Genomic DNA, 12,346 nt, shown 5'->3' with positions numbered 1-12,346 from the left:
GTAAAAGGTAATTTTATGCTGTGATCATTTGTAAAAAAATCCTTTTAAAATAAAAAATAAATATATTTTCCTTATCATGTTATCTTTTTCTTATATTTTCGTGATATTGCCTTACAAAAATATTCTCTTTCAGTATAACTATAAATTTTACCAATAAAAAGGATTATATTTTTCAGTAATAAAAAAATTATAATTAAAAGGAAAAGAAAACAGCTCATGCCCCCTCATGGTTGACGGTCCTCTTTTGCTGTGCTTTGGCAAAGATTCGTTTCAAAACGTGGACCCTTCCCCCCAACCCCTACAGAGAACACCTTACCAGGAAAAAAAAAAGCATTTCAAAATTTTTAAAAAAAAAAATCTTTTTGATTTCTTCAGGAATCCTTCGAAACCCAACTCAATTTTGCCTCTCAATTCCATGTGTTCCCTCCGTCTCTCGTGTTCCTCACAAATTCAAAACTAACCCTATTTTTCTTCTGACAATTTGGTTCCTGGGTTTCATAAATTCCGCATCTTTTCTTAGTTTCAAACGCTGGGTTTTTGTGGGTCATCGTTGTCGCTTTCATGGTCCTTTTCAGATCGGGAAAATAATTAAAAACAGGGGATATATTTTTGTGATCTTCTCGTTTTCGATAAACATTCAGAGGCTGCGACACGATTTTTGTCAGTTTATTCGACTGTTGACCAGTCGCAATGGATGGTGGCGGCGAATCACGAAACGGCGGTGGTGGCGGCGGTTCGGTCGGAGTTCAGATCCGACAGACTCGGAGGTTGCCGGATTTTCTCCAGAGCGTGAATCTCAAGTACGTGAAATTGGGTTATCATTATTTAATCTCGAATCTGTTGGCCCTGTGTTTGTTCCCTTTGATCGTTGTTATCTCCGTCGAAGCCTCTCAGATGAACCCAGATGATCTCCGGCAGCTTTGGGTTCATCTTCAGTACAATCTCGTTAGTATTATAATCTGTTCTGCGATTTTGGTGTTCGGTTTGACTGTTTATGTCATGACCCGACCAAGACCCGTTTACTTGGTTGATTACTCCTGTTATCGCCCTCCCGATCATCTCAAAGCTCCGTTTAATCGGTTCATGGAACATTCAAGGCTCACCGGTGATTTCGAAGAGTCTGCGCTTGAATTTCAGCGGAAGATTCTTGAGCGTTCTGGTTTAGGAGAAGAGACTTATGTTCCTGAGGCAATGCATTGCATTCCTCCGAGGCCGTCAATGGCGGCTGCAAGAGAGGAAGCCGAACAAGTCATGTTTGGTGCTTTGGATAACCTTTTCAGCAACACAAATGTGAATCCTAAGGACATCGGTATTCTTGTCGTGAATTGTAGTTTGTTTAACCCAACACCTTCATTGTCCGCAATGATTGTGAATAAGTACAAGTTGAGAGGCAATATCAGGAGCTTCAATCTGGGTGGAATGGGTTGCAGTGCAGGTATTATAGCGGTTGATCTTGCCAAAGACTTGTTGCAGGTCCATAGGAACACTTATGCAGTTGTTGTCAGTACCGAAAACATTACCCAGAACTGGTATTTTGGCAATAAGAAGGCAATGCTGATACCGAATTGCTTGTTTCGAGTTGGGGGTTCGGCTGTTTTGCTCTCTAACAAGTCACGGGACAGAAGACGGGCCAAGTACCAGCTTGTCCATGTGGTGAGAACCCATCGTGGAGCCGATGACAAGGCCTTCCGCTGTGTTTACCAAGAACAGGACGACACTGGAAGAACCGGTGTCTCCCTGTCCAAAGATCTAATGGCTATTGCAGGTGAAACCCTCAAGACCAACATCACTACGTTAGGTCCCCTTGTTCTCCCGATAAGCGAACAGCTCCTGTTCTTTGTCACTCTGATCATGAAGAAGCTTTCTAAGGGAAAGGTCAAGCCCTATATCCCGGATTTCAAACTGGCATTCGACCATTTCTGTATCCATGCGGGCGGGAGAGCTGTGATAGACGAGTTAGAGAAGAATCTGCAGCTTTTACCGGTTCATGTTGAGGCGTCGAGGATGACTCTCCACAGATTCGGAAACACATCATCGAGTTCAATATGGTACGAGTTGGCTTATACGGAGGCGAAGGGGAGGATGCGCAGAGGAAACCGGGTCTGGCAGATTGCTTTCGGGAGCGGCTTCAAATGCAACAGTGCGGTCTGGGAAGCGCTAAGGAACGTAAAGCCGTCAAAGAACAGCGCCTGGGAAGATTGCATTCATAATTATCCAGTGGCATTAAATTTCTAGGATTTAGAGGATGGTTTTCTATTAGATCCTCTCTCTCTCTGTCGGAAATCTGAATTTGCAGTGTTGTTTTTCCATGTTGTAAACTCCAGATCTCATCCATTGCTGTTAGGTTTCTCTTGCATTGTTCTGTTCTGTCTTTTCTGTTTTGCTTTTTTTTTTTTTTTTTTTTTGGACATGATTAGTTCTGATTGGTTTACAGCTCTAAACCAACAATGGATCAATGTTGAATTTTATTTTGTGATTGTTTTTTCCAAATCTTTTTTCCAGATAAATATTTTTAAAAATCCGAAAATATATTATTTAAAATATTTTGGTACAGATTAAACCAAAAGCGACTAAATTTTCACGGAAAAATTATGAATTTCGGGTTTTCTGTTTTTGTGGATGCAGATGAATAAGCCGCAATTGTGGATCTTTTGACATACGGATATTAATAATTTTTTAGATATAAATAAAATTGCAGACAATCCTAAATCAGAATTTAGTTTAATTGTTACTAATTGATTGATATTTTAAGTGCAAATACAGACACGAAAACACATGTAAATGGTATATATAATTTATCGATATTCGTATCTACTAAACTCTCGTGCAATCCTTTTATTTATTGTGAGGATCTCACGACCATTCGGTAAAAGATATTCCCTCCGTTTCAAAATAATTGTTATTTTAAATTATTTTATATTTTTATAAAAAAGAAAAAAAATCATCGTTTACCTTTTTCTAATGATAAAAAGAATGTTATCATTAATAATTTATTATAATTTGATAGGGATAAAATTGGAAATTATTGTGAAAAAAAATATATTGAAAATGTAGAATGACAAATATTTTAAAAAATGAAAAAGAATTTAAAACTATAAATATTTTGAAACGGAGTATATCAGAAGTCCCACTTAAAAATCTCATAAATATTCACCATATAAAATAAATAAAAATCCATATCTTTTTCTCTATCACAATACATATCCATGATAGAGAAATACATATTGTTTTCAGAGGGAAAAAAATCCATGGTAGAGAATATGTATATATATTCAAAGTTGTTTACGGAGAAAAAACGTTTGTTTTGGCACACGTGTAATTTGGTAACATAAGTTCATAAATTGAAATTTAGTTTTGGCACACGTGTAATTCGGTAACACGATATATTAAATTCTAAATTCGACCAACGTATCTCGTAGGAAAAATAGGGTAATGTTTTATAACATATGATTATCCCTTCAAAGTTGGGCAATTACTTTTCTACACACACACAAAAAAGGAATAAATGGCGAGTGAGGAGGCTTGGTTGGTGTATTTAAAGAAAAAAGAACTAGTAAATAATATTCAACTTAAAGTCAAAACTTAGAACAAGAACTCCCACGCAACAACAACGTTGTTTCCCATGAAGAATCCAAATTCAAAATCTCATGTTTTCTTTTGTTGAATTCTACATATATACATACATGTATTGTATATATATGTGTGTGTGTATGTATGCCGTGCCAACACTATAAATATCGACTCCTAGTTCCTCCACTTCACAAAATACAAAAACATTTCAAGAAACATACTTTCTGAAAAAAAAAAAAAAAGATGATGAAAAACTTCATGGGTTCGATTCTCTTCCTAATGTTGATCGGTTCGGTTCTTGTGGAGGCTCGTCCCCTCGGTCTTAGCCAAACCGAAGAGAAGCTTATGGTCGGTTTTTTCGACGGTTTGTCGCTCGGTTCGATCAAGCAGTCGGGTCCGAGTCCGGGGGAAGGGCATCGATTCGCGGATCAAAGGAATACACTCGGAAGTATTAAGCCCTCGGGTCCTAGCCCGAGCGGACCTGGTCACTAGTGAATCTAAACCGGCGGTTCGCACGGACGAAGCCGGTTTGATGTGGTTGTCCCGGTTAGGTGAACCCGGTGACTCGGTTATTTATTTATTTTGTTATTTCAATTTATCCATTATTTCGAGTGGGGAATGAATAAGATCTAATTAATATGTATACAATAAAATACAATAGAATGCGGGAGAAAATATCGGGGAAAGGAAAATGTAGTTGGCCCTCGTTTTTCTATCGATAGGTTAATTCTTATGGTAATTACTGAATAATAATGGAAATTTGTTATTCTCTTTGTACATACGGATTATTAACATATCGGAGAAAGAATTTAATATTAGTATATGAGTATGATACAGAAATAAATATAAAATACGTGAAAATCGGTATTTACGTAAATTTATTTATGAAAATGTTGTAAACATTGAAATTTAATAATAAACAATAAAGTAAGAAGTATTCTAGATGACTCAGCACATAAAAGTATACGTTGCAAAAGTTTTTTTTTTATATATATATATTAAATTGATATCAGCACATTTCCTCTGAATTTATTTATCAATGGAATGGAAGACAAAACATAAAACACGTAAGGTAGACAATTAAGACGAAGAAGAGATGCATGTGTCCTAAGCCAATTCATATATGACTCAAGATTTCTCTGCTTCTTGTTTCTTGAAAGGCGAAAGACAAGCCCTTTGTATTATCTGAACAATGCCTGGATTTCTTCGAGCGTTTTCCCCTTCGTCTCGGGCACCCACAGCCTCACGAACGCCACCGTGAAGGCGCATACCACCGCGTAAAGCATAAACGTCCCTGTGGAAACAGAACTCTTTAACACGAGAGAGAGAGAGAGAGAGAGAGAGAGAGAGAGAGAGAGAGAGGGATGAACCTCCGCTGCTCCAGGCCAAGAGCAAGTTCGCAGTCATGGTGATCAGCCACGAGATAAACCAGTTGGCAAGCGTTGCTATACTTCCGGCCAGACCCTTTATGTTCACCGGAAGGATCTGTTTCGGCAGCGTATCAGCAAATGCATTTTCGGTTGGCGTTATTATCACTCTTATATCATAACATTCTAACTGCCTCGAGATGTTTTCACTGAAACAAACATCAAGAAACGCAACAAAGTTAGGTTACGGGGAACGATTTCAATGAATACGGGTGTACCTCAGACATAATGACCCAAGGAATCGGTCCCATTCCCAAGGAGAAAGCAACAACCATAGCCTGTAAAAAGATGGCCGGCCGGGCAAACATATATCACGAGTTGCAGCAAGAAAAAGTTAACGATAATAACAAACGAAAACGTAAACGGGAAGAACCAACAGCGTACCACTACTCCAACTACAGACAAGATGCTCAGAATGCTGTACATGTTGGAATCAGCTGATACAAAGCCCTATAAAAGGAGACGTGAGAGAAGAGAGAAGGGTTTCTTTGCAATGTAATCTCTTTCCAAAATAGATGCCTGGAAGCGATGATGTTAAAGAATACCTTCAGATAGAAGGCCGTCGCCACGATAACGACGCTAATTGTCATCCCAACAGAAGATATCTGCATTCAGACAGAAGCCATTCCATCGGTTTAGCAATTTCTTCTTCACGGATCTTACGATATGAGTCTTATTGTTTACTCACTGTAAGAAGAAGCCGACGTCCTGACTTGTCCACCAACCATGTTGCTACTGCAGTGGCAATGACCTGGTTGGTGAGAACCAAAGACAGGTGAGAGTTGCATCTAATATTTTCCTTAGATTCTTGCAGGTGGTAACACCAGGCTAAGTTATGTTGAAGCTATACCTGAATAGCACCGACCCCGAATGTAGCCACATTACTTGATGTAACCCCTATCCAGAACAAGAAAAATGTAGTTTTAGATCGATAGAAGCAGATGAAACCGAGAGAAATGCAACAGATCTCTGCTCTCTTCAATGAACTTTCTAAGGTCTCGGGTCTACCTGCAGACTCAAAAATTGTACTGGAATAGAACAGGACGCCGTTAATTCCTCCAAGTTGTTGAAGTACAAGCAACCCTATGCCAACCTGTAACCCAATAATCCGAAAGTAAAAACGAAGCGTAAGAGAATTCTTTCTCAGACCAGACAGGAATTAGTTCCAGATGTCTGAAGAGTTGTACCATAAGGGGGAAATAGTATCTTCTGCGTTTGAGGTCTACAAACCGGATTGTAGAACGTTTGCTAGATGATGCTACAGATCTCTGCAGAGTGCAGAAAATGATAATTTAATTCGAATAATGTTCCCTTATTACATATAGCAACTGGGTTGTGAGTCTGTATACAATAAGAAAGCATTTTCGGGTGCTATTTTACCTTGATTTCATTGACCTCAGTGGTAATGTCGGCATCAAATCCTCGAAGAACTTGCAAAGAAGTCTCAAAATCGTCTGTGAAACCCATTTTGGCCTACATTTATGAAACAAAGCATCGCTAAGAAAGGATAACCGGCAAATGAGCTAAATTACAGAACAGTCAGCGAGCTTTCAACTGTCTTACCAGCCACCGAGGAGATTCAGGAATGAAAAAGAGACCTGGTATCAATATTGTACATGGCAACACACCTGAAAATAACAATGACAGCCATGAAATCCATGTTATCCGAAAGAATGTAAAGGAGAAAAAGACTCCAGCTTTGATCCATCTTCAATCAAATATCGTGACACTTACCCAAAACCGCAAGAATTCTCCAGGGAACAAAGAGACCGAGCAAATAAGCCAACATAATTCCAATTGTAACAGAGAGCTATAAAACAAAACATTCAACATTCCAAGTCAAAACACAAAGAGACTGTCCCATATAATGTACAGAAGAACAGACGGCTAAACAAGCTTGACCTGGTTAACCGAACCCAATCCACCTCTCAAGTTTTGTGGAGCTATCTCAGCTATATATACAGGCACCTGAATCAAGGAAAAGTAGAAATAAATATAATGCAGGCATTGCGCCATTAAAATTTCTGAAGCAAATGACCATTCAAGTTTCATATTACCGTGTAAGAGATGATCCCCACACCAAAACCTTCTAATAGCCGTCCCATGTAAAGAAAGGAAGTATCCTACAAAACCCGGATGGCTTAGAGAGTAGGTCAACATGTTCAAGCCAAGGCATCAATTGAATTAAGCAAATACCAGATACAGAAACCAAAGAACAAATAAAAAACAACTCACTCTTGCAAATGATATGGAAAGCCAGCCAAGGATATTAGGAATTGCAGCAATCATCAGAGACTGCAAGTTCACACACAATCATCGATGTCAATTGTCCGATATAAGATACAGAAAGAACCGACATTTTAGAAGTCATTATCGAGAGGGGAGCAATCAAGAATCATCAAAAGAACCATACCCCTTTCCGACCAATGTACTCTGCAATCTGACCACTGGCAATTGCCCCAACCATGGCACCCACATTGGACAGAGAACCAAACACAGAGAACTAAAACATGGAACAAGATAATCCAAATCATCAACTATCAACCAAGCACAATAAAACACTGAATGCTAGATTTAGACAAGATCTTCACCTCGGAAACCGTCAAGCCGAGATCCTTGGTGATGGCAGCTTGAGTTGGAGAAGAGTACCCACACTGAATAAAATGAAATATAATTCAAAGAAACAGATCAGAATATGCCCATTTTCCGTCTTCTGGATTGCTTGAACCTAACGACACACACTATACCAAAACCTCTGTTCAGCAAAGTTAGTACACAAATTTCAAATATCACTCGATTACATAGAATGCGATTAACATCCCTGGATCATAAAATTCTCCTCGCATTATTAATCTCCTACAAACATTTCCTTATATTTAGATGAAAAAAATCTCACATTTCCGTACATAACCCAAAAAAAAAGCACTTAAAGGATGTGATTTTATCCATCTGTTACCGTGAATCCGAATTGAATAGGGCCAAGGGCAACGATCAAGACGCATGCCAAGACCGAGATTGAACTGTCTCGAATCACTTGCGACGAACCCAACATACTAGATTGCATCGAACCCATCCGGTACCAACTCCCTGTGTGTAAGAACGGTCTCCGAAGATCGTTCCTCCCATCCTCCGTATCATCTCTGAAACTCATCTTTGCAATTACAAAACTACACGATCCTAAATACACGAACACGAGCTCTTATATTCAAATCTTTCAAAGAAAAACACAAGCTTTCAAGATTTTCGGGTGATGGGAATTAGCAGATTTTGGGTGAAAATTTCGAAGAATCTCGTCAAAGATTTGGCCTTTTGTGGATCTGGAGAATTGGGTTTGCGAGAATTTTAATGGCGAAACTCGGGCACGAACGGATTATCGAACCCGTCTTCACTAATTTTTTTTCTTCTCTGGGGCTTTATTTAATATGGCTGTCAATAGCCGTGGAGACGAGGACGGTTTCATAGGTTCCAGCTCACCGTTGTGTCAGTAAACCAAAAATAGGAATTTATAGATTTTTTGGTTTTTTTTATGTGGAAAGTATCGATGAACTTTAACCATAATATTAAAATTTGAAGTTTAAACTTAATAAAAAAATAATAAGTTTATCTATTTCGCTTTGAGGTCATATAGTACTCAACAGTTAATATAAGTAGTCAATATGTGTTAATTTAGTTTCATCCAAATTTATACAAGTTTATAGTAAGCAGTAAGAATTAAATTTAAAAATTATTCTGCATAATATCCAATATTTATACTAAATAGTACGAACTTTTACATGGTGAACAATAAGAACAAAATATAAAGAAAGAAAAGAAAACTAAGTATGAAAAACAAGAAAATGCAATAGAAAATAAAAACTAAAATTTTAAAGTTAAAAAATGCACGAAATAATAGGCCATATAATTTGTAAAAATAAAAAGTAAAAGTGCGAGAAATGTTTGGTCAGAAACCGCGAAAGACAGCAAAGGAAGACAGAAGTCACACCAAACACGTCTTCGGGGATATTTTGATTCAATACACTTGAAACCAATAGAGTATTATAAATTGTCTTTTCTTTTTGTCTGGTTTTCAGTACATCACGTGCAAAATGCTTCTTCGCCAATTCATACTTGTTACCGTTGCAGGGTCCCGCCAAAATTTTCAATCATCTGTCTATTCATTATCGTTTCTAATTATGTATATAAATATTAAATACTACATCCTTTTATGTCTTTAACCTGTAAAAATTCGATGTTATTTTTATTACGCCATCTAATAGTTTTTAATTCACTTTTCAATCTTTTTTTTTCTCATTTAACTCTTCTAACTTGCTTTTATATTTGTAAACTCTAATCTTAAATTTTAAAGCGATTATATTTTAGAATCTAATGTTTAAGATTAAGAATTTTAAAATTTATAATTTTAGATTCAAGATGCCTCCACCCGTGCGGGAGAATCACAGACACAGAACGAGGGAGAAAGTCCGAACTTATGCAAACGGCGACGTTTTTGGAATAGGCTGTTAAGTCGGTTTATAAGGTCTAAGGGCAAATTAGTCATTTTGATGTACTCGGTTTAATTACAAAAACCGAGCCAATCATCTGTGGAAAACCAGTTTTCAGATCATAATTGAGTTTGATTTCCCGTGTAAAACAAGATACTAGCTAGTGAAATGACCGGATCGAGAATTAATCGAAATTATCAAATTTGCGGTTATAAGATTTAATTTCCAAATTAAAAAAAAACACACATACACAAAAATATGAAATTATATTAAAAGGAGTCACGACGCATATGGTGGACCGTATCATGACGTCACTTATTCCGAAATTCACATAGAAAACGAACACAGATAAAAAGCTTATCATTATTACAACCCATTCCCCATGTACCCTTTAATAGATTTAATCAAGAGGAAGCTGGTTGATAAACAAGGACCGGATATCGTCAGCCATCTTGCTGTCGTCGTCCGGATGGCCATGTCCGTCACCGTACTGATACACGCACTGCGAGGCACGTGCCAGATTCATCGCAACTTCGACGAAACCCTGAGGGAGCGTAGTCTCTCTCGCGGTTTTCTCGTAGTTGAGTTCGTCCCACGCGTCGTCGATCATCCCCCGGATGTGCTCGCGTGCCTCCCCCTCTTCGGCCCCCGTATCGCTCATGTAACACTGTATCGATTTCGGAGTATCCCCTCTTGCCATCTCCTCCTACAAACGTTATATATTTATATATATTGATCATTACTTCGTAATATATCATTTAACCTTTTTATTAGTTATGTTCCCGTCTTTGAAAACTTACCGACGAAGTCCCGAGATCGTTGGCGAGACGAAGAACAACCATGGAGGAGCGGATGACGGATAGGTAGTTATCGGATGATGCGTCTAAGATTGGAACGGAGTTCTTGTCGGAATAACGAGAACAGTAAAGGGGTTGTAACACTACGGATGCAAGAATCATAGTGTTGTCCATGTACTGGTCGAGACTTGGCTTCTCCCCGTTCTTGTGCCATTTCGCCTCGGTTAATAAACATGTCACAAAACCTGCCCACTGTCAAAATAAAATAAAACCATTACATAACCATTTTTTTATTACATGTGTATCGAATCGGTTCCTAGGGTTTACAGAAACAAATACTTACCGCATCTTTTAGATAAGGTATCACGTTGACCGTTTTATCTTTGAGAACTTCAAACCCGATCTCATTAATATTGTTATACAAAACGAGAAAGCACGACCTCATATATTCAGGAAGTTCTTCTAGACGGTTCACATCCCACCTGAAAAACATATATATAAATTAATTGAACAATATATGTGTATATATATTATATAGTCGGTGGTGTAATGAATACTTACTTGTGGATAGCGTCCGTAAATATTTCGAGCTCGTCAACGGTTCCGTAGATGTCATATATGTCGTCAAGTGTACTCATGAACGTGAACACTCTAGTCAATATCCTTCTGTGGTATCCAAGATGAGGTTCATCGACCAAAGCCAGGCCCCAGAAGAAGTGCTCAGTGATTCTATCTCTTATGAAATCAAGTTGTGTCGCAAGCCCCGTGTCTTTCCACCAGCTTCATGCATATGAAGGAACCAACACATATATTCAAAAATATTCTAGTGATACGACGTTAATTACACTCAAATTATGCATACATATATATATATATATATATATAATAAGATTTTATTTTATTTTATTTTTATTTACCTGGAGAGATGCTTGAGGTCTTGTTGATGAACAGCTTGTACCATGTTGAAGTCGAGCTTGGCGAACTCAAGCAAGAGAGGGTTCACATCATGTCTCGTCCCATACGCATTAATGTACCAATGTGCCTCTAATCTTCTCACTCTCCAATGGTACGGCATCTCAAGGGCATGGATCACCATTTTCCTCATATACGACTGAGTTTCATCATCATCATCATCATCATCATCATCATCATCATCATCATCATTTGAGCTTCTTTCTATAAATTCTCTTAGCCTATCCTTGGCATAAGATCTTGCTTCTTTCAGTTTATTGTCTGATTTCGTCGATAAATACGAAGCTTCGTATAGGGAGAGGAGACCTTTGAGATCGTCATCATCATCCAAACTTGTCTTGAAAATGTCGAAAACATCTGCAATTGTATCCATATATATACATTAGGGACATTTTTTTCTTTGGTATCAGAAATTGTTTTGTTGTTATGACAGTAAATATAACCTTGTGAGATGCTAAAACCATGTTGTCTGAGGAGACGGAATCTCAGCGCCGTGGCGTGTAAATCTGGTTTCTTTCCGACGTCGTTCATGTAGCGGATTTTCGTCAGAACATCCCCAATCTCGTGCTCGAAGTGATACGAAATCCCGAGCCTTTGCAGAGTGTCGATGAGCTCTAGCTGCTCATTGGAATTCCCCGTCTCGACGAGCATCTTTCTCACTTCTTCCTTCAACACTTTCACTCTCTCTCTCACTCTGCCTTCTTTCTGCATCATATTTTGGTTTGAACATACGGATGTATAGCTACCATATGGATATATATATATATATATATATATATATATATATAATTGATTTCACATTTTTATAGCAATAGAACTACATATAAAGTTTTATGTTATAAAAGTTCAAACTCATCGAAATACATACCGCGTATTGATTCTCGAGGGATAGAAGATAACTATGATCCCAAGATGACGGCGGATAATTTGCGGAGCGACGGGTGACGACGACGGACTGTTGAGGAGAAGCCGTTTTATCGGCGGCTGAGCATATAAACCGCGGCAGGGCGCGGTGTTTCATGGTGTCCGGCCGCCGCCAAGTCTTTGGCAAGACGTTGTTGTAGCAAACAAGAGATGAACCGAGCTGAAGCAAAGCCAT

General features: G+C 38.2%; 4 protein-coding genes across 4 annotated transcripts; 2 read left to right on the top strand and 2 right to left on the bottom strand.

The window, feature by feature from the left end:
* Positions 1-301: 301 nt before the first annotated feature.
* Positions 302-2,367, top strand: LOC104813833 (3-ketoacyl-CoA synthase 4). The gene has a single exon (XM_010541603.2). It carries the CDS (start codon positions 691-693, stop codon positions 2,233-2,235), a length of 1,545 nt encoding a protein of 514 aa, XP_010539905.1. The 5' UTR covers positions 302-690; the 3' UTR covers positions 2,236-2,367.
* Positions 2,368-3,786: 1,419 nt separating this feature from the next.
* On the top strand, positions 3,787-4,293 carry LOC104813832. The gene has a single exon (XM_010541602.2). It carries the CDS (start codon positions 3,814-3,816, stop codon positions 4,060-4,062), a length of 249 nt encoding a protein of 82 aa, XP_010539904.1. The 5' UTR covers positions 3,787-3,813; the 3' UTR covers positions 4,063-4,293.
* Positions 4,294-4,532: 239 nt separating this feature from the next.
* LOC104813831 (sugar transporter ERD6-like 6) lies at positions 4,533-8,444 on the bottom strand. The gene is made up of 18 exons (XM_010541601.2): positions 7,954-8,444; positions 7,589-7,651; positions 7,411-7,500; positions 7,233-7,292; positions 7,055-7,120; positions 6,900-6,965; positions 6,732-6,807; positions 6,561-6,625; positions 6,378-6,470; positions 6,185-6,265; positions 6,006-6,090; positions 5,848-5,894; positions 5,686-5,748; positions 5,543-5,602; positions 5,382-5,447; positions 5,216-5,275; positions 4,941-5,055; positions 4,533-4,864 (listed from the first exon to the last, which is right to left on the bottom strand). Exons 1-18 carry the CDS (start codon positions 8,146-8,148, stop codon positions 4,752-4,754), a joined length of 1,464 nt encoding a protein of 487 aa, XP_010539903.1. The 5' UTR covers positions 8,149-8,444; the 3' UTR covers positions 4,533-4,751.
* Positions 8,445-9,878: 1,434 nt separating this feature from the next.
* Positions 9,879-12,346, bottom strand: LOC104814037 (tricyclene synthase, chloroplastic-like). Its single transcript, XM_010541881.1, has 7 exons — positions 12,116-12,346; positions 11,691-11,952; positions 11,193-11,604; positions 10,837-11,055; positions 10,619-10,757; positions 10,279-10,527; positions 9,879-10,184 (listed from the first exon to the last, which is right to left on the bottom strand). Exons 1-7 carry the CDS (start codon positions 12,344-12,346, stop codon positions 9,879-9,881), a joined length of 1,818 nt encoding a protein of 605 aa, XP_010540183.1.

The sequence above is a fragment of the Tarenaya hassleriana genome, unplaced genomic scaffold (assembly GCF_000463585.1).
Source record: "Tarenaya hassleriana unplaced genomic scaffold, ASM46358v1 Cleome20, whole genome shotgun sequence".
In the NCBI taxonomy this organism is placed as follows: domain Eukaryota; kingdom Viridiplantae; phylum Streptophyta; class Magnoliopsida; order Brassicales; family Cleomaceae; genus Tarenaya; species Tarenaya hassleriana.
Note: the sequence above shows the minus strand (reverse complement) of the source record. Positions and strands in the feature narration are given on the sequence as shown.